The 26,350-nt window shown below is 39.4% G+C and overlaps 4 protein-coding genes across 5 annotated transcripts; 1 reads left to right on the top strand and 3 right to left on the bottom strand.

Annotated features, from left to right (window-relative positions):
- Positions 1–1,535: 1,535 nt before the first annotated feature.
- On the bottom strand, positions 1,536–3,846 carry fam181b (family with sequence similarity 181 member B). The gene has a single exon (XM_085131407.1). It carries the CDS (start codon positions 3,191–3,193, stop codon positions 2,231–2,233), a length of 963 nt encoding a protein of 320 aa, XP_084987533.1. The 5' UTR covers positions 3,194–3,846; the 3' UTR covers positions 1,536–2,230.
- Positions 3,847–7,126: 3,280 nt separating this feature from the next.
- On the bottom strand, positions 7,127–16,673 carry prcp (prolylcarboxypeptidase (angiotensinase C)). Its single transcript, XM_085131403.1, has 9 exons — positions 16,037–16,673; positions 13,096–13,236; positions 12,913–13,014; positions 12,459–12,640; positions 11,884–12,041; positions 10,314–10,486; positions 8,345–8,512; positions 8,042–8,229; positions 7,127–7,658 (listed from the first exon to the last, which is right to left on the bottom strand). Exons 1-9 carry the CDS (start codon positions 16,208–16,210, stop codon positions 7,436–7,438), a joined length of 1,509 nt encoding a protein of 502 aa, XP_084987529.1. The 5' UTR covers positions 16,211–16,673; the 3' UTR covers positions 7,127–7,435.
- A 1,641-nt stretch (positions 16,674–18,314) lies between these two features.
- On the bottom strand, positions 18,315–22,338 carry rab30 (RAB30, member RAS oncogene family). 2 transcript variants are annotated; one of them, XM_085131410.1, is made up of 5 exons: positions 22,179–22,338; positions 20,069–20,162; positions 19,896–19,979; positions 19,624–19,807; positions 18,315–19,342 (listed from the first exon to the last, which is right to left on the bottom strand). In XM_085131410.1, the coding sequence occupies exons 2-5, from the start codon at positions 20,159–20,161 to the stop codon at positions 19,092–19,094; spliced, it is 612 nt and encodes a 203-aa protein (XP_084987536.1). In that variant the 5' UTR covers position 20,162; positions 22,179–22,338; the 3' UTR covers positions 18,315–19,091. The 2 variants fall into 2 exon arrangements, with proteins under 2 accessions (XP_084987536.1, XP_084987537.1); XM_085131411.1 differs by having other exon boundaries at positions 20,069–20,167; positions 22,179–22,337.
- Positions 22,339–23,051: 713 nt separating this feature from the next.
- Positions 23,052–25,504, top strand: ndufc2 (NADH:ubiquinone oxidoreductase subunit C2). Its single transcript, XM_085131417.1, has 3 exons — positions 23,052–23,330; positions 24,118–24,261; positions 25,330–25,504. The coding sequence occupies exons 1-3, from the start codon at positions 23,192–23,194 to the stop codon at positions 25,377–25,379; spliced, it is 333 nt and encodes a 110-aa protein (XP_084987543.1). The 5' UTR covers positions 23,052–23,191; the 3' UTR covers positions 25,380–25,504.
- The last annotated feature ends 846 nt before the right edge of the window (positions 25,505–26,350 follow it).

The raw sequence follows: 26,350 nt of genomic DNA, 5'->3' as shown, positions 1-26,350 counted from the left end.
TGTTTTTCCCCGCGTATGGCAGGGGGTAATGTTGACCAGTTTCCAATAAACCCAACTGGCAGGAGGTAAAACAAAAGACTGGCAGACAATATTAGCTTCATAGTAGAGGGTACATTACAATGGATATATGCACCATAATTGTTTATGCTTACAGCATCTTATTGGTGGTGAGTGAGGATTCTTTTAAACCAAAAATGAAAAAAGACCAAGAAATTAAAAAATTACTTTACAACTATTCATTCCAGTGCAGCTTACTAAATCATGACAAATTCATTTTATGAGCAGGTGTGTGCAGAACAACTCTGCATAAGAGGCTAGAATTACATTCATAATGCCATATATCATTGGTGTCTGGATGGGAGTGGTGGACACTGGGTTTTCAACAGAACAATACTGCCATCTAGCGCACTTGCTAAATACCGGCTTACAGACTAAAGGCATATTTTTGATTTTCAAAATTGACAAAATGAGTCCACTGTGGTCAGTAAACTGGGGTTAATTGTGTCCAAACCTTGTATTCGATCTAAGCTGCCAAGAGGTGAATAGCTTTTACATATGTGTACATGTAAAGAGTGTGACAGAGACCAGAGCTGAGACAGATTGTGCATGGTTACTGAAGTAAAAATAAATCAGTAATTGTGCTTAAAAAATATGGGGGCAAAATGAGTAAAGAAAAAAGTTTAAGAACTTTCCTTGACTTCAAATTCATCTCTCGCCTTGCACTGAAATGCCTCAATGTCACGGCAAAACTTTTATTGGGTCCTCGAAAACAATCATGAGTAATTGCAGTTCTGTCTCTAGTATTTGTGACCCCAGAACAACAAGGATGTTCAAGTTCTATTAAAGAACACTCATGTTTGCAGACCCTAGAGTTCCGCTATGGTTTACAGGACCCTCGAAGTCACCATTTTTCATGACACAATTTCATATTAAATCTTGTTTTTTTTTCAACCCCTGTCATTTCATGCAGGCTCTAGAGTGATAGTTCAAGACAAATGTCTGGGCCGGGATGAGTTTCGATGTTAGAATGCAAATGAATGAACCTTTAGCAGCCAGCAGAGGGAGGTAACGCTGTATACCATTAAGAGGATTCTGGCATTCAAATCTCCAGAGACCTCCTGTGCAAAGGTTATGCTTTAAAGGGTTTCAAGATTAAATTGCCATTCAACTTAAACTAAACATATGGGCAAAATGACAATATTTAGATATTTTTCCACCTAATGTTCCAGTGCAGTGGTAGTGCAAAGTAATCAATGTTATAAGTTTAGTAATTGTGTTTACTTCAAAATCACAAAGGTAAAGTGAAGCTTTTCATAGGTTTTATTATTTTCTGTCAACAAAATGTAGCACATAGTTTTTCCAAGCATCCAGAAGAATTGTAAAAATGCACCATGCAGCAAAGTGTGTGTACTTTTATACAGATTAACTCTGTTATATTTTACAAACATACATCTTCAGTCATGGATGTTTTCTGCTTTGTATCCTCATTTCTTCATGATAATTAAACCTTGCCTTCCACAATGAACACAACCAGACACAGTAATAAAGGCCAGCTTTATTTCCTCTTATTACAATAGCTAGATACATTAAAGGCTTTTCCACAGACAAAAGGGCACAAGTGAAATTCTTCCAGCTGAAAATAACTTCAGAGCTATAAAACTTCATCAAGCAAACACAGCATCAGACATTACTGTTTGAAAATTAAAATTAGTAGTCCCTTTTATGTTGCTGCACAGAAATGTTACTTGCAGGAAAAGTGCTCCATTTGTTTTGTCAAACAGTCCTATGATATATAAAAAAAACAGAAAGAGATGCTTTGTGGACTAAACCAACAAGTATTTGTGCTGCTTGTGTGATTATTTTTGTAAAATATATAAATGTTATAATCTGTAGTCTGATTTGCACATTCTCAAGTGGACAACTTAACTAAAGCAACAGCATAGCCAGAATCAAATGCATTTTCATCGATTGCAATATAAATTGCCTGAGAGAGACGCAATCATATACATGTGTGAAGCTTTTTATCACAAGTGGAAAAACTATGAGTGAAAGAAGCACTTGGTATCCAGTTACTTTTTTTCCAGAAGTAATTGCATGACACACTTTGTTGAGTAGGGATGATACTACATGTTTTCCAGTTGCAACACTGCTTTCACAACAAACCTGATATGATAAACTACTGTTAAACATAATTATCTGCATATTATAAGCCAAAAGAATTGTCAGCCTCTCATAGAGATGAATAATTAGCCCTGTTATAACCACCAGTTAAATCGTAGGTGACCTGAGGTATGGGGCAGTCTGCAAAGAAGTTTGGAAAGGCTAAAGTGCACAGCGCATTGTCTTCTATGGGCCCCGTAGCACCCTCAGACTGACAGTAGACAGGAGGCTGGGCTGGGCCTGTACGCAGACTCTCCCCTACTTTTTTAGAGGGTCCTGAGCAGCTAGTCCAGGGTTCAGAGTAGAGGAGGCCACCAACTAAATGATGAGTATCGTAGGAAGCTGGATCTGGCCCTCCCAACTCTGGCTGCACCCGGAGAGGCATGCCTTGATAAATATCCTGATCGCTGACCATGTTGCAGTAATCGGGCCCCAAGAGCTCAAAGAACTCTGTAGCCTCTGGATTGCCTCGCTCCAAGTCCTTCAGCGTCATCCCAGATGTTGAACTGACTTTGGAGCAATTAGCAGGCTCGGTAAAGAAAGAAGGGGGCAGGTTGCGATGCCTCAGCGGTGGTTTCTTGGGTTTTTCACCCCTTATATCCTTCACAGGGCTGAAGAGAGCTGCCAAGCTTTTGCTCTGCAAGTTGGCCTGAACACCATCACGCTTAGGTAGAGTTTTGCTCTGCAAAGTGCTTGGCTGAGTCAGTGGAGAACCCTGTCTTTTTACTGGGGCCTCTGCAGCATTTCCTGGTGTTATAATGCCAGTGCACCTTTTGATCTGCTTTTGCAGATACTTCCGGTGGTTGACTTTTCTTTTAGATTTCACTGGCTTGTCCAGAGCTAGCTTGATATTGCTGGAGGCTGAGTCTATGAAACTCAACAAATCCCTCGTCGTCTCTTTGTAGTCCTCATCATTTTCTGTCTCGCCCAGGAGACTTCCATCAAGACTTTTTTCCACATCATACTCCATCACAGAGCCAGGGAAGCAGAAATTCATGAACTGAGGGTTCATGATTGCAGTCTGAACAGCCATTACTCTGTTGAGCCCAGCAGCTACACCTGTGGCATCCACTGTGATCCTTGAACCCAAAATTTCTTCACAGCATGCCCTTTTTCCTCTGATAAAAACTTGGTCCTGATGCTGCTCATGAAGTTCCTGTAAACATTCCAGAGTAGAAGTGACGCGCTCTGAGGAAAGTAAGGAGATCTTTCGGGGGGCTGGACAAATGATGTCAGAACATCAAAGAGGAGGGGCAATGGGACCGCTGGACTTAACTCTTTGCTTGTGCCCGACCACCTGCATCTAAGAGGGATTTGTCTGAAATTCCCTGCTGAGCCGAGGACAATAACCTCTGTCAGAACTCTCCCCCTCTAGTTTAACTGTTTGTGTGTGCTCTGAACCAAAAAAGCTTTCATGAAACTCGAGGATATTACTGTTACAGTGAGAAGGGAAAAAAACATGGTGGATAGAGTACGGAGGCAGAAATGTAATACAAAATGATCTCTGTTACACTTAAACAACAATATCCTCCTTTGTTACGTTCATGACTATCAAACAAACTACGCTTAAACCCCCCCAAAAAAGAAAAAACGTAAATAACTTTCCTCAACTAGCCGACACCATTGTTCACACGTTCCTCTCGTCTTTCTCCAAACACTAAAATAAAAAAGGAAAAATATACTTATATTTTTGTTTCCAGTGTGGATACCCAAATAAAAATGTATTTATAATCTTAATTTTCATTTAGGCACAGGGACAAACAGAGCTAGCACATCACAACATTACAGTACAGGGAAAGATTTTTTTTTTTTTTTTTTGACTGTGGGAAAATCTAAGCGTCTAAACAGATGCCACTATATGGGAGAATCTTCCCAACTGCTTGCTTGTGTCTTAATCTGCTCATGGCAAAAGTTGATTTCTAGTGCATTCCCAGGCCAGTGGGAATTTCTGCCCTGGCCTGACAACTATTATGGGCTGCCTTTGACATAAAGCCCTACAGGGTCTAAATAGCCTCTATTCTTCGTGCAGCACTGAAAGGGAGCTTTGTGCCAGAGATTCATTAAATTGCACCTCACAGCCCCTTCGTAAAATGGGTCTCAATAATGAACAGTCGATTTAACTAGAAAAGCTGCCGGAGCTGTTAAATTAAAGGGGAATAAAGTGCAGTTCAGGCTTAGTGTGCCAGAAGAAATGTTGACCTTAAGAAATCCTGGGTATGAAACTTCTGTTGTAAACAATAACGTATTTACAGGAAGTTTCTTGGCCAGCAGTGAATACAATGGAGGATGTGTCCAAGAGCCAGATTGTTAAGTTGCCAGCACTTATCAGAATTTAAGTGGAATTTTTTTTTTTTTTGTTGGAGTGATCAAATTGGCAGCCACTTTTTCACCCTGCTTATATTTTCAGTATTTCGGTTTACAAGGCAATGCAACAGTTTCTATCTGGCACATCCTTGAATCACTTTAAAGCTTCATTAATTATTTGAAGTGATCCTGGAGGCGCATAACTGAAAAGGTAACAAGTGAAGATCCTTCCTCTTTCAGAAGATCCATTTGAGTTGAAGCGGTGACTCATTAGGGTTTTTGAGACATGAAAAAGTCTAAAGTGGTGGCAAATTCTTTCTTATGGTAATTCCAGGGAGAAAAGGGCCAGTGATACTGATAGCACTAATTATCTGTAGCCACACAACACAAATCTAGAAGAAAAAAAATATTAGAACAGCAGGTGGATACAAAACAAAGACTATCTTACTTTTTATACAACTGCCAACTATGTGAAAAAAACAAGAACTTGTGAAGTGCACGAGCAATTTCATCTGTTTCCATAAATGTTTCAAAATAAATGTCCAAAAAAGTTTACATTTATCTTAAAAACAGGGGGGAAAACAGCTGCAGCCTTATCAGGGCATCGCATGCATTCAGTGCAGGGGCTTTTAATGCCTGCCCAAACCGATTTTGTCTCCTCTCTTTGCTAACGGCACAGTTTTGGCAAAGTGACATCATCACAGTCATGGCAGCTATATCCCCCTTTTTTTCCAAGTCGGGGGGTCTTGGCTTTTGTGCTGGTGGGTCATTCACATGACAGAGCCTGACGCACAGATCCCGGAAACAAGTTTCTATTGTTGAATAAAGGCTGAGAGGGTGAGAGGGGATGGGGCTGGAGCAGAGCAGCTCAAAAAGTTATACGTGTGTATGTGTGTGTGTGTCTGTGTGTGTAAATATATATATACTGAAAAAACGAGTGACACTTTGATTCCAACAGACTTTTACAAATGTACATTATTTGTTAGAGTTCTTTAATATACCAAGATTTAGAGACAAATTATTAAACCACTGAACTTTAATACGGGAGGAAGATAAATTTCCTAAAACACGCAAGTTGTTCCGTATTGCTGAGATATTGCTAAACATTACCACCACACCCTCTGGGCTTCTGGGAATTTACTTATTCAGCAGCACCCAACCCCAAGGGAGTGAGGTGCTCACTACAACGTGATGTGACATGCACAGGCTTAATCTCTTCCTACTGGTGTGTGGTCCCTGTCTGAGCAGGGACATAGTCAGAATTTGGGGTTGACTGAATACTTAAAACAGCTCTGATTGATGGCCAGTGTCAGAGACGTAGAAAATGCTGGCAAAATTAATGACCCCTCAAAGTCCTGAGAAAGGTTTAAGGAGAGCATTTAGTGGCCGAGACCCCATCCTCCCCCATGTTTAGCCATGTTTCTTTCTACCGAGGCGTCTGAAATTCAGTCAAGCCTGTGACAAAACACTGAAAAGTCAGGCTTTGTGTCTCCTGGTTGAAAATCAACCCACATACCAGTGCAGGACATGTTTCCCATCTGCATCACAAGGTCATGTCATGTCAGGGGCTTTTGCTTTAAAAGAAGAGGTTTAAAAAAAAGTATTGGAGAGAGTAGTTCAAAGAAAATTACAAAGCAGGATGACATGTTTTCATTAGCGGCGGTGGAGTTTAGTCTTAGTTCTTTCATGACATTTGAGTCTTTTATCTTGACATTTAAAAAAAAGAAGAAGAAAGTAAAAAGCCAGTTCACAGAACTACAGAAAGCTTCTTGGATCCCAACTGATTCCTGCAACTACTCACCGCCTCACTCTTAACCTTCCATCAACCTTTCTCAACTACTCTGGCACCACAGGAATTGTATTAATAATATTACTTGCAGGGGGGACAAACCAGAGTCTACAGGCTGCCTTGGTGCCACAATTTAGTGCTTTAATGGCAGCCAGTGAATTAATGCGTGTCGAGGGGAATCCCACAGGTTGGTCTGCAGGGGTAAGGTCAGCAGGCAAAACTGCAATAATCTCCCACCACTCACTTTATTGGCCTCCTCCGATTGGGTTTTTATTAAATCTCAAGCACGTGCAATTGTTCTTGAGAGCTGGAAATGAAAGTTAAAGTCCCCAGTCTATCTAAAATATGACAAAGGGTGTGCTCGGCAACAGCGCATCTGTAAGTGCTCAAAACATAATATGAAGGCTTAGACGACAGTAAACCTGGAGCTTTTTAATCTGTTTCATTAGAAGCAGTGTTATTTGGGAATTCCAGTGTATTGAGAAAATGATAAAATGCATGAAAGGCAGTGTCCTCCTGTGAACAGCAAACAGATTAAGCTTCATATTACACCAAGTGCAGTGAAAGCCTTCAAAAATGCTTTGCCTTTGTATTTGGTGCCAGAATTTTCCTCTGAGACTTTTTAATCTGCATATTACAATAACTTTAAGAGATGCCTGAATAATAACCACGGCTAACTGACAAGCGTGACAAAAAAACACCAGAAACTCTAAATTTGCAATAAATTCCAAAAGAGTAACATGTGAGTTTTGGAGGTAGAGAGACATTTATGGGTATTTTTTAGAAAACTTTACATGAGAGACAAAATGAGAATGATGCAGATTTTTGATGATTATGATGATAATGCGATTGCAGAAATAAAGAATCAAAATGTATTTACCCTGCAGCTTTATTTTCAACAGTTTGTACATGACAAACAGGTCAATTGTTTTTGCAGCAACATCAGTACATTTTGTCATCGAGCCCTTCAGATTTTAATGTTTGACCCAAAGAAGCGGAGTGTTTCTAAATTGGTCAGAGAAAAAACAAACTTTGGCATCGTGATAGATAAAGCACCGAGAACCCCCCCCCCCCCCCCCCCCCCCCCCCCACAAAACAATCAAAAACGTGTCGCACAATTTAAAGCTAAATCTTGGACATCATGAATATCCTCGTTGGGTAGAACTGTGCTGCTTTTGGAGACTAGCCGGTTGGTGCAGCTCTATATGCCTTTTTAGCCTTGTTGATCCACTCCTGAAAATACTTCACCTCTAACGCCCGGGCAGCACGGACTGAAGGTGGATCAAGGTCATTGCTGTAGCGGAGGTCTAAGTGGTGGGCTCCATCGGGAATCATAATGGAAACCAGAGAATGTGAGATGTTGGAAGTCACTCCACCAGATGACCATGGATCGAGTCCTCCATTACTGAAATGTGAAAGCAGAAACAATGTTGATAGCTAGCAATAGTTAAGCCAGGAATTTTCTGCCATGGACACATTAAAGTGTCTTTGTACTCCAATATCTGATAATTCTGTGAATGCACAAGAATACTTTGAAGTGACTGAACCAGTGGCAGTCTTATCTGTCAGTGCTGAGATTAAAAACTGATATATATATATATATATATATATATATATATTCAGAGCCATTTAGGTTTAATATGTGTCTTCCCTGCGTGGCTACCCACATGTGAACTTACCTGCAATACAAGGCAGTCAGAATCTGCACTTAACTTACTTTTGCATCCCTAGACAAATCCCGAAATCTCAAGAAATCCCTAAATCTGGTATTTTAAAAGCAATGTTTACCTGAAGATGATGTTGCTGTGAGAGGAGATCTCTTTCCCCCCGTAGACAGTGCCTGCCCAGTCAGCCCGTGGCCTGATACCAAACATGGCTTTGCACTCATCAGAGAAGGCCTGGAAGTTCCACTCCTCTGGTTCAAACATGTCCTGCACGCCATCTGTGCACATGGGCATCACCATCTCCGTGCAGGCCTGGGGACAAGGGATTGAATACATATTCATTGTGACAGGAAAAGCTGCCCACTCACACCTCTGTGCACCGATTTATTCAGCATGACGTGACTGAACCCTGCGCTGTTTTATGCACCTGGTAAAACCAGCCGAGGTAGCCAAGGCTGCTGGTTGCTGTCTGTGATGTGTTTAGACAGGGAGAGCTTCCGGTGTAGTTATAGTAAACCTTTGCTGCTTGGGCAACACCTTGCAGCAGCTGGTAGTCAGACACGGTAGAATCGAAGCTGAGGTACTTGCACACCACCTTAAAACATGTTAAAAAAAGCCAAAGAAGAACACAATTAATTACATTACACCATAAAAGCTTCTTAAAAAACCCCCCCAAAAAAAACCATCAGCACATCCAAGTTGTTTACAGGACTAAAGATTGCTTTCTTGTAGCCCATAAAGTGTTTTCCACATAAAAAGTGGTGGCGCCTGATTTGCATATGAAATTCCCCAGAATGAACTTGAATTTATTGTTCTAATCTTGGCACTAGTGGGGAAAAAAATCCATTTACTTAAAGCCAATGATCTCAACAACTTAAAATGTAAAGGTTTTGCTGTCCTCAACTATTTTTGGTGTGACCATAGGTTGACTTTCAGAATTAATAGCGTGAATGATCAATATTTTAGCTTTAGCTCTTGTCTGATCGCACTTTGTGTTGTTATGGTTGCAGCAGTAGAGTTGGCTGTTGTTCTGGACTCTTTGTGCAGCAGAGAAAGTGGGCTTTCTTGGTTGGAGGTTGGAGGGGAGCTGCACTAGTGTGGAGTCTGTTACTAAGGCCTTTGTCTGCAGGCTGGGGAGGAGTTGGTGGTCGATGGATGAGGAGGGCCACAGACATGTCCAACCAAAGATTTATATTGTGGAGAAAAAAAACACCGCAATAGCTCTAAAGCATCTTCTCCTTACTTTTCAGATAGGATTAGGCTTATACATTCATCTCTGCCAACAGATTTCCCTCCTCTAAGCCCTCAATACCCCGTTCTCACACTCACTCAGATAATCACATTAGCTTTGTCATTAAAAAAGCTCCTCTTTGCACCCACTGCCTAAACCGCTTAAACCACCCATAGGGGTCGCATACATTAAAGGCAAAGAGCCAAAACAACTCCAAATGGCCATTTAGTGTTTATTTCACCTACAATGATGCTTCACAATCTATTCATTGGCCAAATGGTAAATAACGAAAAATGCCCCACAAGAGAAGGAGTTAAAGTATGCGCGGACCACTCCCAAGGGTATGAACCGCCGCAAACACAGAGTCGGGGGTCAGCAGTGGAGCTTGGTTTATACACGTGACGTGCCAAGATGACTGGTAGAATACACTTCACTCAAGTCAATCAGCCTCGGGAAAACAGGTGCTGTAATGTCACAAGCTCTTTTACATTAAAACAAATGGCATTTTTTGTCATGTCAACAACACCGGCGAGATTAAATAAATAAATAAACACGATGCATTTTTCTTACTGTTAAAGCAATTATTCTTCCCCATCAAGAGTCTTGTTAAGTATTTTTTACAACCCCATTTAAAGGGGACCAGTGAACTTTTGTTCAATGGCCTCACGAGCTGCACTGGGCAAATGACCTCTTTCTGTAGTGCCATGTGAGCGTCCTAACAGGAACACCTCAGAGATCTGACGGAGTGTGCAAATGAAAGCACTATTGGTGCGACAGAAGAAAAGAATAGCGGCTTACTTGTAGCTGCTCATCTAAAGAATACTTTAAGTCTAAAAGAAACAAGATCCTTATGAATATTAATGAAGTTACTTGACAGCTGTTGTAAACAAAAGCCTGGAAGACCACAACAAACACTTGTATCACAATCGGCTGAATCGCACATTCATTTCAATTAAGGGCAGGCTGTTGGGCTAAATTAGGCGCTTAACCAAAGACAAACACAATTCAAAGGTGCAATAAAGTAAAAAACATTTGTCATATAAAGGGATAGATAATATAGAGCTTAACCAAAGCTTTTATTTAATTTTGCGACAAATTTAAATAGTGATAACTAGAATATTGATTTGGATCTCAGATAGAGTGTTTTACAGGAGGGTGCTTTTACCTGGATGGGCCAGCGAGGCAGCGGCTGGAGGAAATTAGCTTCATACGGGTAGTCCACCATTGCCAGATTCACCCAGGTCTCTTGAAGCCAGCTCTTGAAGGTGAGGACATCATTTTTGTTTTTAAGAGGGGCACACAAACTGAATTCTTCTGACAGCCACTGAAGACCAGACGCTTGAGTAAACAGAGAAAAAAATAATTACGGCATTAGCTCAATAACTCTTCTAATGTGAATGATACTGTTCATTTCACTACTGCATTAACGACACTGGCGTATACTAAAATGGGACAAAATATCTAAGAAAATATTCATCAGTTTAAAGTCAGATCTTGGTTTAGGTGACAGATTGGAGACTCGTGTAGTCAAATATTATTTAAAATAGGCACAAAAAGCCTCATTATCATACCGTACTGTGAAGAAGTATTTGCCCCCTGTGGCGGGGCGTGGTCTGTGGTGCTGCCACGTCCCCTTCCTGATTTCTTAGGTCTTCGTGTATTTGTTACAATAAATGTTTCAGGTCATCAAACAAATACTAGACAATTGTAGTTCTTGCTGCCAATGGTGACACAACCAGTTATTAGATTTAGGGGGCAAATACTAAACCTAACCTAGAGAGAGCAAAATCAGGAAGCGGGTACATACTTTTCACAGCACTGCATTCATAGCTGTGAGGTAAACGTAACCACTTAAAAAAATCATTTTAGGTGGAACTCAAAGTGTTTTCAGTCAGTGAGACATTTGCTTGGGGACTGATATAAGAAAAAAAAGAAAAAAAACGGCAGCCAAAATTCACACAATAGACCAACTATCATCCATCTGTCAGCTGTTTCTGAATCACTGAACAAAAAAACATTTATTCAGAATATTTTCTCCAAAATCCATTTCAGATGAAAATGACAAAAAACAGGCACTGAACACTTTCCTGCTTCCACTATCATAATTGATTTAGCCTTGAGCTAGAAATACTAACAACAAAATCTAACAACAGTGAACCATACCAAGCATGCAAGAAGCTAGAAGCCCCTTCCACAAAAGAATAGTAGATGAGAACCAGTGCCTGCTTATTAACCTTCATGTAAAATATCATGACTCTGAATGTTTTCTCCTTTGGGAAGTCTCTTCAATAAACTATCTGACCACTAAAATCCATTCATCAAAAAATGTAACATACCAATTTAATATATTAAATCATATATGGCTGGACAAGTGCAGGAACAGGGTTTCAGTGTTGACATTGTGGGGTTGCGGTTAACACTGTCGAGTCACAGCAAGAAGGTTTTGGTTCAAATCCAGGCTAGGTCTTCTTGTGTGGTGCCTGGGTTGTTTCAAGCTTTCTCCCCCAGTCCAGAAACATGCATGGGGTTAACTGGTGATTCTAAATTGGTTGTAGGTGTGAGTAGGTGTGCAAATGGCCATCTCTCTCTGTGACAGCCCTGCGACAAAGTAGTGACATGTCCAGGGTGTAGCCAAACCTCTGACCCTATGACAGCTGGAAAAGGCTCTAGCACACCCACGACCCTTAACTGGGTTGAGGAAAATGGATGTTTGGATATTTCTGACAGCAACTTACCTGAGGAAGAAACATTATTTACAGCCTTCCACGACTTTCTGATGTTTGCATCGCAGTTAATGCCACTTTTGGCAAAGTCTTGTGTTACTGTTTTGTAAAAGTCTCCACATGGCACCATACCAGGGAACTGCCATATTGGTGCAGAGGATGCCAGCGCTCTGAAATAGAAGAAGAAGCAAAATCTTTTTTTTTTTCTTTTTCCAAATGACCCAAACTGCATATTCACACTCATCCTTAATATTCAGTCTTCACTGTGTTTGTGAATATGTTTGCTGGGGGAAAATGGCAATTACAAAGAGGTAAAGAAGTCAAAAGAATGATAAGTCAGGCTCTGCTGCCTAATGTCTTACACACAGCAGACTGCACAGATTAATCATGCTAGCTCAAATAAACATCTGGTGTTAGACATTTGCTCACCCATTTTGTGAGATGAAGGCAAAACTCATTGAACATGCACTCTGTCTAAAGAATTCTCCCTTTACCTTCCTCTGATAGTTTGAAACAACGCCACAGTTAACATTCATATGAGTCAAATTTTTATTTAATGTTTCCTAATAACAGAAATAACATCTTACCCAACAACTACATGGGGGTATTTCATCCTGAACCAGGCAGAGAGCATTCCTCCATAGGATCCTCCAACAGCGATGACGGGGCTGTGCTGAGCACCAGGTAGAGTACCCTTAAGGTTCTGAATCAGTACTGCAAAATCTGCTAGGGCTTGCTCTGAGGTCAGGTAGTTGAGATGTTTGCTGTCCTGCAAATGCAAACAAATAACAACTGAAGTAATGTTCAAAATGAAGTGCCAGCACTGGATATGAGAATTTGTTTCAGCTCATACCCCAATTTTTGGAATAAAATGTGTTTGTGACTGCAGAATTATCTATTTTTAAGGGTCAATTCTTGTTAATGCTGTATTGAAATTATTGGCTTAGAGCCCTGAAAGGAGAAAAATTATGCAACCTTACATATTTAATCAGATTTTAATTAGACCTAGATGTGCATGCGTGACTCTGCAGCTTCGCTTACACTGTAAGAGTCTTGTCCAAATGGCAGGGACTCTCCATAGTAACGATGTTCTGCAAAAACCAGCATGGCACCTAACTCCTCCGCAATTTCCCACATGAAGCCCTAAAGAGAAAACAACAGGTGCTGAATTAGACTGAGGATTATGTGCAACGCAAATACACTAGAGAACACCTGGATATTTACAGTGTTGTTGCAGAACCAGGTTATGTCGCCTTCATTTCCAGTATAGAACAAAATAGGTCCTCCAGGCTGCTGCCAGTATTTGTCAGACAGAAGGTATCTCTGTTTGAAGGTGCCATCCTCAAGGAATCCAAAATGGTCAATCTGTGACAATTTTAAAAAGAAAGCAAATAAAATAATCACAATCACAAATAAGATAATCACAAGCATCTGTACTTGGCAACTGTGCGAGAAGCATCTTGAAAAGAGCACCATGAGGTATAGACGGAAACTAGGAAAATCTGAAAATAGTGATTAGCATTCAAAGTGGTTTTAAATTGGTAATTTGATCCACAAACTGACAAAAGAAAACCTTTGGGGGATTGGTCACACTTGTCATCAGACTAAAATGATGGGGATGCAGTCCAGTGAGCAGAGCCTGCTTTGGGGTAGGTGTAATCACTGGATACCTGGCTGTGTGCCAGCTATGATGTTTGGAAATGACAGCTCTGAGGTTGGATTCTGGGGTAATTAGCCCCAATTTGTATTTAAAAATGCTGGAGCCACTTTAAGCGATGCTGCATTAGTTCCACTTAAGATGAGCTCTGAAATATCCTTTCATAAAACCTCAGGGATTCTGGGATATCTTCTCCTTTCAACCATATTTCCTGTATTCTTTATTAAACAAAGGCAGAAAGAAACCAACAACTTCACAGAGAAGACGGCCCCATGAGGCTACTGAGTCGTCCAACCCTTTAAACAGCCCCCCATTCTTACATACAAAATGTTTCGGTTTTGTTTTTCCCCTCGTTCTCGCTCTGTTCCCTCCTCGTTGGATACAAAGGAGGCAGCAATTTTATGAGCCAATGACAGCAAAAAGATTCTGGGGCCACAATGTGTTCATTCAACCCACGACTCCTTCACACTTGGCAGTGCTTTAAGTGTGAGGGGATCATGAGACAGTTAGTTTAAAGGAAAAGTTCAGCAGCTTGGCAGGAAGGTAGTAGTCAGTAGTATTGTGCAACTGAAGTGTAATGTTAGACTTTTTTGGTAAAAGCATTTGAGTTACTTTGTGAGTTTTCATTTATTCCTGCTTTTCTTTTATAAAGTTACATGTCAATCTCTTGTAATGCAGAAAAAACCCCATAAAAAACTGCTCTCCAAATGGCAAAACTAAAGTGGCTGTATATATTAAGACCAAAAGAACCCCTGGTGAGTACTGTATCAATTGCACCCACTCAGTATGCACATCACAAAACCTATGAGACTGGTTTCATAAGAGAACCCCACCCTGGTAAGTAGTGCCACCATGTGGTGCGACCAAGCAGCAACTTGGTTTTTTTGAATTAAAATTCAAACCATGTGCCGCACATCTATGAGATCGCTATGTTAACAACTTCACAAGACAGGAGGCTGCATCTGTTGTCCGGCAAATGGAGACACGAGGGAAACAACTTAAGAACAAGCTCCGCTAAGGTTCATTAAAAGGATGCTAAAGGACATTTCCATTCATTGTCTAACGGCAGACTGCAGTCAAGAGGATTTCCTGATGATGAATGCTGGAGCTCTCTTCACATCAAGTTTCTTGTTGCTTGGCTAAAAAACCCACATCAGACGGGACAGTGGGTGTCAGAAAGGAGGAAATGGCCCTTATCTTCTTGTCAGCTCGGCTGATTACACAGGATGCTGTGGGTGGGACCAGGTGTGGAGCATTGTCCTCTAACCCAAACACTCTTTAGCACAGACACATTATTTACAGTGTGTAACTACTACTTATTAATACATATACAAATTTTCTTCTTAGTCTACATGTAGATCATGTTCTTGAATAACTGGTTGGTTCATTGTTTTATTAAATATTAAAAATACCCAGACTAATGTTCACTGTAACAATTCCCTAAAGAATAAAGTGACATCACTACTTTCCTATGTTTTTAACAATTCATAAAAAGAGGACTTAATTTACTACATTATAAAGCAAACAGTCACATGTGAGAGCCTAGCCATTGCCATTTGTTCTTACGTATTTAAAAAAATTGCCACAACACTCAAAACTTTTATCAGTATTGTAACTTTCTTATGGGTTTTGGAATGGGTTTAACTAACTGTCATGCTATTGTAAATATAAACTCATTAAATAGGGGTAAGCACATATGAAACCATTATAATTTGTATTAAGTTTGTGTAGCATCTAATAATCAGTGTATCAAAGTATTTGTTTTATGGTCAATAGCGAACAAGTCATAATAATTCTGACTAATCAGTGCACCAAATTGTCCAATACTATTCAGAGGTTTAGCTTCCATAGCCTGACTACAAGGGCAGGAGAATGAGACAAGCAACCTGATGATTGTTGCGTAGCACTGCATACCTGCTACATGTAACCTTAATCTCTATAAAGTAAATAAATGGAACATGTAAAAGCTGAGTGAAGATCTTTCAACCCCCCCTGAGGTAAAATGTTTCACATTCACTGAGCCCTAGAGACCTCTTTAGGCAGGGAGCCAGGAAGGATAGTTACAGATCTGCTGGCAGGAACAGAGCCAATTGTGATTTGGTTTTCCCTTCACTACAGGAAGCCAGATGAAAACACCTATTGTCTGCAAACACAACACATGGACCTTATAGAATTAAGTGCAGTGGAAATTTTAGAATGAGCAAGTGGTACGATTATTTGCACACTAAACAATCAAGTAACGTACTGTAGTGGCATAAAAAGGTGGTCAATGAGAGTAAGCATCATTTGATGAGGTTGTTTGTTTGTTTTTAGAAAACTTTGCTTTATCTACAAAGCAGTGGGATCATTTCTCTTTTGCACCATTAAATCCACTCCCAATAAGGCACAATTTGTGTATTTAATGGGGAAGTGAAAGATAAAGAAGTGAAAGAGGAACACAATAGTGTAAAATTGGACAAATAGGTATAAAATAAGACAAAAGGTACATTTTGATCAATTTAAACTCACCTTCTGATCAAAGTAAAATGTTTTATAGCTGACTGGAGGCTCAGTGGAGTAAGGCAGCCCACCCAGCCTGGTAAAAAGTTGCGATTTGAGAGCGGTCACGTGTAAACAGACAAAACACAACGTTAGGATGCAGGTAGCTGCGGCTCTGTCCAAAACCTTCTCTCCAGTCCTCATTGCTGTAACTGTCACACTCAGCGCACAACAAACTGGTCTTCAGCGCATGATTGACGGGGTTCCATGAGCTGTGTGTCTGTGTCTGCAGTGGGATGACTGAGGAAGACTTGTCCCGATAAAGAAAGGAAGTGAGACTACCCTGTCAGCAGATCCTGAGAGTTGTTGCTGTGCAGCTCGTGTCCTAAATTTAGTATCAGACTTCAGGCTGTCCGGAGATGGGCGGGAAACATCAGGTTCAAAGTCTAAAAAATGTTTTTAATAAGTTTGATTTAGCTGCAGTCAGCTCGATGTCTTGTGTTTATGGAGCAGACAGCAGATGGTAGACAGTTCGCAATGGCTGGTGGGAGTTTGAGTTCTAGTTGGTCATGCAGCGGCTGATGGTTTTATATACAGTATACGTAATTTACACTAGAAACATTCTAGTAATAATACTACGTACATTTTCTCTCTTAAGAGAGCGTTTCAGATACCTGCCAAACATAATGCAGTTAATTAAGTCAAACATGCACGCTTAAGTACCGGTGAAATTGCCGGAAATACGTCACAAAATTATGCGCTTGACTACCTATAGTTATTCCAATTTCTGAAGAAATATTAATTACTGTAATAGTGGCAAACTACTCGTTACGTCCTCAAAGTTACGCTACATTAATGGCTACTTCCGGCCGTGCTTCGTCATAATGTCCCGACCTTAAGTTGAACTTCCGGTCGAAAGTTAAAACTAAGAATTTCAGCACTAGTAATGAAAGATACATTTAAATTCTTTAACGTCTTGATGCACGCTCTATCATCCAAGTAAGAAAATCCCTAAAATTTGATTCTGTGCATCTGGACGTAGAAACATTTCATTATTCAATTAAGTGACTTCTTCAATCTCAGCTAAATGCAGGCTTCCCCAACCTTATAAACAGTACGTTTGCATAATGACTAAAACTAGCACCACTGAAAACCAATGGGCTCAGGTCAGTTTAATATGCAAATTGTCATGACCATTGATCAAAGACAATAAGGTTGGAGAAAACTATATTAACCTGAGATAGAGAAGTTACTTGAATGAGTAACAAAACATTCTGCTGAAAACGATATTTCCAGATGAACAGAATCAACTTTTTTGTCAATTCTTTTCGTTGGGGCGTATTACTCTTAAGTAATGAAATGATCGGAAACACGTCACAAAGCATGTACTTGACTAATCAAAATGTCTCACGCTCTAACGAAAATTTAAATACATTTATTCACAGTGAAGACTGTACCACACGTACTGGAAAGTAATTGCCTACTAGACAGAAACGTTGCAGTAACTACTACAACCTGTTGTTTTAGCTAGCTGTCGGTTTCTCCCTGCACTGGTCCACCAAACTTCCGGCGAAAATTTCAAAATAAAATGTTCATGAAAAACAACATAAAAACACATCTTAAAGAGTATTTAGAGGTTTAATGTTATACAGAATATTCCAGGGATCATTTTGTACACATAAAGGAAAAGAAGCACAACATCCCAATGGTGTTTCCTTTGTATTTCCCATAGAGACTTCACAGGAAGATGCAAGGGATTAGTTATAAGCAACTGCTGTTAAAGGCAAAACAAAATGCTCGCTAGTTTTACAAAGGGATTATGGAAAAATACAAAATTATAAAAGCAAAGTGCTAAACTGTACTACTGTACAACAAAAGACAACATGTTATAATAAAAATAAGTGTGCAGTATATGGCATTGTGCGATACAGTACTTTACAGTTATGGCAAATATAGGAAAGATAAATTTAAACACTACAAAAAAAATGGTTAACCATGCTGAACAATTGAGATAATTTTACAATAAAAGCATATGAAATACAACACGTAATACAAAACTACATTAACATAACCCTTCAAATAATTTCATGGCTAGGCAGCAACAACAGAGGCAGAAATATTTACGCCTATGGGTAAGAAAAACATGACCAAAAAAAAAAAAAAATCTCATTTAAATAAACGGCTGACAAAGTCTGCTGATGATGGCCTTTCCAATTGCGTCATACTAAATAAACGGACTAATCACAAGCACTGCAAGTATACTAAAATAATAATAATAATAATAATAATGGCGTCACAGAATACTGTAGCATTTATACGTGTTTTTCAGTTTATTTTATTTGACAAACACATTTTAGCAGCAGGTAAAATCATTTATTGGGAACTAATATTTCACAGTATGTAACGACAGGTGCAAACAATGATTCAGAAGTAAAATTATGAAAGTTACACAAATTGTACACAAATCTCAGAGCAGAAGAAACTGCAGTGGACAATAAACGATTGTGCAACAGATTTTAGGGTCATTTTTGCAACGTTTTTGTTTACAATTTAATCAAACCTGTTAATCGATGAGATGTACTGTATGTAAACACATTGTTACCATTAACCTATCACCTCCAATGATTCATTATTCTTTTGTAAACTATGTGGGATCTGTAACAAAATACCTGGCAAAGCTTTTCGCTCATTTTAATACTGCTGGTGAAAACTGATTTGATGAAAATGGATTCTAAAATCCCAACAGGAAAAAAAAAGAAAAAAAACAATCCTGCCATTTCACTGTGAGGATCATAAAACTGAACTTTACTCAGATTCTCGGCTGTATCAGGGAAACACTTTACATCCTGTTGCACTGAGGAAAAACGTTCTCCATAATGGCAGCATCTTAAAATGCTCGGTCCTGGAAGGCCAAACTAAGGTAATAAATTCCATTGTACAGCTTAAAAAAGGCATGGGACTAGAAATGACCAGACTAAGATGTGGCTTTATGCCATCTTAGTGGGACGGAGGCATTGGGGATCAGTCATCTAACCTCTACAGTCAATGGCTACTCTGTTAAAACAGCCCCATGGCTGAGCTTTCTCTAATTGATGTTGCAGCAGCTCAAGTAACTGATGGTTTTACCCTCTCCAGGCATCGGGGCAGTGTCACTGTTATCCAGCTTGTTCTGCTTCGCCTCTCGAATGAGCTCGCAGGCCAGGTCGAGAAAAAGTTTCTCAACGTTGTCAGACTCTTTGGCTGACGTCTCCAGGTACAGCATGCTCTGAGCCTCAGCAAAGTCTTCAGCCCTCTGCCTGAGGACCTCTCTCTTCTCTGCCAGATCTATTTTATTACCTATAAAAACGCACAATGTCCATTTGTCAACAACAGGGGGGAAAAAAACTAAACAAAAACAAACCACAAGTCTGGCTTGTTGCAGTCTGACTAAACAGTGGTGGGTGTTTAATGAGACAGATGAGAATGGGGAGGGATATGTGCATGCGAGCATGTGTGGGATGCATTTGAGAAGACTGTGCGTTCTCAAAATGACAAGAATAAAAATAAATAAATCATACCAAACAATGCTAATGACAAAGATAAGCATGAGTTATTCAAGTACAAAACAAAGTTCTTACCGACTAATATAGTCACCACTTGGTTATTGGCATACTGCTCGATCTCCCTCAGCCACTCTGGAAGGCACCTGAAGGAGTCCTCACAGGTAATGTCATACGTAAGAATGAGGGCGTTGGCACTACGGTAATAACTCTGAGTAATGGAGCGAAATCTCTCCTGTCCAGCTGTGTCCCATATTTGTAGCTGGAAAACATAAGATTGTCAAGAATATAGGCAACTGTCCAAACTGCTACAAAACATAAATGCAAACAAAAATGTAACATTGGCGCACCTTGACCTTCTCCCCTTTGATTTCCACAGTCTTAATCATGAAATCTACTCCAATAGTAGCCCCTTGTCCAGGTGGGAAAAGGCCCTACAATTACAAGCAAAACTTATAATTTAACACTTCTGTACTGTGTAATTCAATAGGTACAGACTCAGACACACAGACAGCATACAAACCTGAGTAAAGCGCCGGACGAGACATGTCTTCCCAACTCCAGCATTTCCTATCAGAACTATTTTGAACAGGTAGTCATAATCTTCCATGCTCATACTAAACTAGAAAATAAAGACAAGGAGAAAAGACAGAGGTGAAGCGCTAACGCTATAACTGTAAAATTGCTAACATTTTTCCCCATGTGCTCCAAGCCACAGACATAGGGTCATGAGACACACACACCAAAGATGCTGATGACACTAAAAACTGTTGTGTAACCATCAGGGCTCAGACAACAAGTAAAATTTGAGCTGAATAAGCTTGGGTGAGTAAGCTGTGCCCTTCAGTGTGTGATCTGAATTCATATTGTGCTCATTAGCAGAATTATACCCGACACTAATTGCACTGAAAAAAAATGTATCACAAATAGACATTTCCTTTTCACTTACTATAATCCCATTTCCACAGAAAACAACTGGGCCTACCTATCAAATAACACAACTAAGAAGCTTTATAGCTTTTTTGTAAATACACAAATTTTAAACAGTTAGGGCAGTAGCAGGATCATCTCTCTCTTTAACAAGATTCTGCAAGCAGCTGAGAACTTAGGAGCATACCTGCTGCAGTTTTTTTAAAGCAAAATATTTTCCTATTGAGCCATGTTTTCGATTTCAGCTGCTCAAGAGTTAGATGCTTTTCATTAATGTTGTACATATTTTTAGATGTCATGCACAGGCCACATGCAGGCCAGTTAAGCACCCAGACTCTTTTATAAAGCTATGGTGATATACGTGTAGAATGTGGCTTGTTATTTTCTTGCTGAAGTAAGAAACATATTCCCTGATCAAAGAAATTATGGCAGATACTGGACCAAAGCCTCAAAGTATTATTGAGAATCCCGGGATTCTGGCTGATCCGCGTCCTGTTTAGGCCAAAAGTCACGGGACTTATGACTTCAAAAGATAATTTAAAATTTGATTTGCCTGACCAAAGAACAGCTTTCCACTTTGCCTCAATAAATGAAAGTTTTCCTGAGCCCATGCATGGAACCATATTACCATCATTCAATGCTAACCTTGCCCCTCCAGATTATCTGAATCTTACTTTTCCACTATGCTGCAGATGATAGCATTTTAAAGGTATCTGCAACTTTAATTGTTTTTAGGAATTTGCCACTTGAAAGCGTCTCTTAGATGTTTCCTTATACCAGCTGGCCATGGTACTTATTCACTAAAATAGCTGTGAAACGTTACACTGGAAAGCATAAAATGTGTCTTTCTCAATTAAATATAAGCTTAGTTTGCCCAGTCTCATTTCAATGGAATAGTTTAGATCACTGTAGGAAAACTGGCATTTTTTGGTAAGCATATGACACATGTGTTTCAGACAGTGCACTTAAGAAAATAGCAAACATTTCTGTTTCAGTCCTCCACAAGATCTCATTTTAGATATTTTCTTTCTTTTCTTTTTAGCTCCCGTTTTTTGGGGCCGTGCATCACTTGCATGGAGACATGGAGATTCAAACAATACAGCCTGCACAAAGCACAAAACGCAAAGGTGCAAGAGTTACTTTGGTCGATGCCCACACAACAGGGCGTGATCTGAAATGTATGTAAACAATGATAATATAGCACAAGTTTAAATTCTGCAGTGCGTTTCTATGTGTGCCCCTACGCTAGAATGGAGAACCGGGCCTTTACGTGCGGAGAAACTGAACATATCGCTGTAAAAACAACATTTTAAGGAAACAAACTGTTGCTTGCAGGAAGATGTGAATCTCTGGTTGACAATGCTGGTACAGAGAAGAAGATTTTGAAGGAATAATTTAACCCTTTCTTGTAGTGATTTAAAACACTTCTTTCCGTGTCGCAATCACATCTTCACCAACATCTTATGTCCTGAAAGGCAAGAAAAAAACCGCAGCATCCCGCACATTTCGTAATCTGAAGTATCTTTACACTTCTGGCTAATTATCCTTCATTTTTAATCTGAGTGGAAAGCCATTCGATCGAAGCTAGCAACAGTAGCAACTAGCGGCTACAGCGTGTGATTCTGGCCATTTAATCTGCAGATGCAGCAAGGAAAAAAAAAAGTCTGCCCTCCGCACCGAGTCAAGAGATAATTCATACTTACCAAAAACACGGGGATATCCCCGGACTTAGAACTACTTGGCATGCATAGGTCACCTCTTCAAATGGGCAAAGCCGCTGCTGGGCAGGGCTGTGTATCCTCAGGAGCTCAGCAGCAGCAGCCCGTCTGATAGAGAGACGATGAGGGAGGGGGGCTGCCCTCAATGATGTCATCAGTTCACATGCAAAGTAACGCGTTACATGTACTCGCTGCATTCAGAAAAGTACTTGATGGAGTGTGTCTTTTCCCAGTGAAGCTTCAAACATTCAAACGGATGCAGACATGGAAAGGAAAGCATTTGTCTATTTTTCCACTGGTTGTTCTGGGTGGATGCAGCAGAATTCCTGGGAAAGAAACTCGGAGGGAATTTTAGATATTAATATTTTTGATCTCTCTCTCATGCTGCAATTTTGTTCCATTCTACAGAGCTTCTAGTATTTATACTATGTGGACACTGCAGTTTTATAGATTATAATTCTAACAGGGAAACTCACACAGAGCAATGATAAACAAAAGAGATGTGAAAGTACAAAGCTACAGAGTTATGCAGTTTCTACAACATTAGTATATTAATAGCACGTGTCCTCCTCGGTTATTACCTTAAGCTGAATATGGACTATGTTGTTTTTTTTATTATTGTTTAATTTTTTTCACTTTTGTTTTTCTGATTCCATTAATCTATTTTCCCATTAAGATATATTTTATGATATTTCTATATATGGTGCTAACGTACACATTAATGTAGTAAATATTTTTGAAGTGGACTGAACTGTAATATTAACTATCTGGCACATTTTATTTACAAAGATTTTGGCCTACTGTGACTCATGGGCTTTTGTTGCTAGGAAACAAATAATGCGGAACTCAAGCGCCTGTCGTTGGTTGCGCCCGGACCAGTAGTTCGGTTGCACGCTGTGCCCTTGACTTCCTACGAGAGGTGATAGCCGATGAATAGTAGTAGTAGGCATTTCGGAAATTATTAAATAAGGTCTGAACTAAGGGGCACATTTCTCGCCATGGGCTTTATTCCAGAAGAGGGGAAGTCTCTGCCTCCTCCGGGGCTCGTGAACAGGAATTCGCTGTGGCTGGCGGGTGTAGGCTGGGTCTCCGCCGTGCTGCACAACGCAATCAACCACAGGCCGCCAGTGAAATCAGGTTAGCATTTTACCTGTCTTTCAGACTGGTGCACGAACGGACGCTTTCATTTCAAGCATATGAAACACTTAATTTTAAAAAAAGAAATCCGAGTATTTAGTAAATAAATGTTCTCTCAGATTAGTAACTGGTTGTGAGCTGTCCACAGTGGTCGCAGCGTGTTTACGTTTCCTTTAGCATTAAAATAGCGATAAATATCAAAAACATAGTCAAGAAATTTGGACACCATAAAAACAAGATCTTTCATCCAGCACATGACACAGAGGATGATTAAAATAAAGTTTTAAATTGAAAAAAAAAAACATGCATAATTTCCTTAAGGATTAATAAAGTATTCTGATTCTGAAATCCGTTTGTTTGTTAATTTTTTAAAAGAAGTCTAGCGTTAAATTTTGTCGTTATTGTTTCTCCCTATCTTAAGAAGAAAGTAGTATTAACATACTTGTGCCACATTGGGTTTTGTTTTGTTTCCTGTCGTCTTTGTTTTGGTAATATCTAGCTATGAAGTGTTGATATAAAATGCGCTGTCAAAAAGCTAGGTGCAGTAAGCTAAAGTGTAAGCCTCCACCTATTAATTCAATTTGTTTTTGTTTGCATTTTTTGCAATCCTATTTTTTTTGTTTAAGAGAAAACCTTATAATGTGCAAGCTTTTGGTTTCTCATAACCACAGTAAGATTTTATTATTGTGCTTTGAAGTATCTTGCAAATATATCTACTTTAGTTTGCCGTATGCTAGTTGTATCTGATCAATAAATGTTGCATCGTTTTCCATGTTTTCTCTTTAAGGTGTTCATCGACAGTTTCTGCTGGCAACCATTGGCTGGTTCATTGGCTACCATGTTACCAAATATGAAAATTACACTTATGCTAGACTCGATCGAGACATGAATGAGTATATCAAACTCCACCCGGACAAATTTGTACCAAAGGGTAAGTTCATTTTTATGTCTTTGCTCTATCAGAAGACACAAGAGCCCAACACTACCTCTTCTTTATTGTATGAAACCCTTTTTTTTTTCATTGAAAAAAGAGCTTTTAAACTAACATTCACACACACTTAAGTGGATGCATCAGAAGGCAAGTTTCTTGCCCAAGGATACTTTGACATTCAGATCCGAAGAATCAGGGATCAAACCACCAACTTCACGATTAGTAGTACAGCCACAGCCAATGCAGAATTTGTGTATCGTGAGTGGCTGCCACCATTCACCGTTCTTTAGCTGATGTAGCTTTCATGATTTTCTTTCAAATTAAATTATACATAATAATCTATTTTCATACATGTCCTTGTTTTCAAAAAACACCAACACAGAACAGGCTCAGCACCACACAGGTGGAAATTATGTTTATGCACACACCACTTCAGATTATTTTTTGTTTGTTTGTTGTCTTTGGATGATGTTAAATCCTGTGCAGTGTAATTGTGAAATAGTTTCTTTAGCGTTTAAGTATGTAATATGTACCCTGTTCCAAATTCAAATCCCAGATTGTCTGAAAGCAAGAAAAAATAATGCTGTACCTTTTAGAATGTGTATCTACATAATTGAAATGTGTTCAAAAATGTTCAAAGCTTGAGAAATCCATAATCTTATTTCTAATATTTCAGTCACCTGTCAGTGGAAAATCAACTTTATATTTGATGGCCACCTAGTCTATCCATACAGTAATGTTACGGGGTGATGCAAATTTATTGCAAATTAAATAAATGTAACAAAAAGTAAAGATTACCTCGTCTGTGAAAATGGCTTCTTTCTGAGTCGCATCAGATTTTCAGTAGCATTGATGCTGATAGTTACAGCTCCCATGATCCCACACTACTTTCCAGTGCCATCAAACTAGGCTTGATGTTATTGTTTTGATTGAGAAATGCCACGGGGGAAGAAATTGGACTGTGCAGTGAAGTGCTGTAGGACATTTACTCCGATTAAATCTTATGAAACGTTGGGTCATGTATGTTTGTAATCAAATTGTTGCTTTTGGTTTCTTTTGTCTTACCAGAGCAAAAGACCTTTGCTGAGATTGTTGAGCCTTTCCATCCTGTGCGCTAAGCATCCGTGGCTGCGGAGAGAGGAAACATTCACAGTTGCCGCCTGTGTTGAGCAGCCTTTTTGTGAGAGCATTCTGTCATATATTGTTTGAAATATAGATATGTAAATAAAAAGAATAAACTCAACCCACAAACTCAATTTTGTGACTGACTTTATAAGTGAAAACAAAAAGTTGAATTCTTTACAAACGTAGGAAACTCTTTAACTCTTTAATATTCTTTAACAAGTCATCTTTCTTGTGGTGTTTGTTTATATAAAAGGGATTAGAGCAGGGCGATATGACCAAAAATATTTATCACGATATACATTTGCAAATTTGTGATAACAATATAAATGACGATATAATTGACACTAGACAAAATACTTTACAACTCCACAACTTTGATGTTTTTTTTTTTCCACTAATAATGTATTTTCACTTAAACAAGCAGCTGTTTTTTTTATGTGCATTAAGGTTATATAAAAATTTAACAGTGCAAATGCAAATTCCTTGCTGACAGTTTAACCAAAAGGCATTTCCAGTGGAAACTGGCCGACATATCCTCAGCATAACCATGTATAATATCCACAAAACCTAAAAAGAGGTTATACACACACAATACGGTAATATTATGTTAAAGCACAGTACGTATCACTCCGCGAGGCTCCTGCCTACGATAGCCGTAATGCTCCGACAATCCAGCAAGCGGTGCGGCTTCGTAGCTTAGCAAAGCCATACTAAAACATTTGACAGATTTTCGAGCGCCGTGTACCACATAAAATTGTTTCGAGGTCAGTAAACACAACCAGAATTTATACATAAGGCACACGGGATTATAAGGGGCACTGTCGATTTTCAGAAAAATCAAAGGATTGATTTTAAGTGTGCCATATTTTCCAAAAAACACGGTAATAACGACGGCCCGCTAGCATGCTCTACCAAAAATAGTGCTTTGTTGTGTATCTGACAGACGAAAGCTAAACCAGTTCCA

Source organism: Neolamprologus multifasciatus, chromosome 14, assembly GCF_963576455.1.
Source record: "Neolamprologus multifasciatus chromosome 14, fNeoMul1.2, whole genome shotgun sequence".
Classification (NCBI taxonomy): Eukaryota; Metazoa; Chordata; class Actinopteri; order Cichliformes; family Cichlidae; genus Neolamprologus; species Neolamprologus multifasciatus.
Note: the sequence above shows the minus strand (reverse complement) of the source record. Positions and strands in the feature narration are given on the sequence as shown.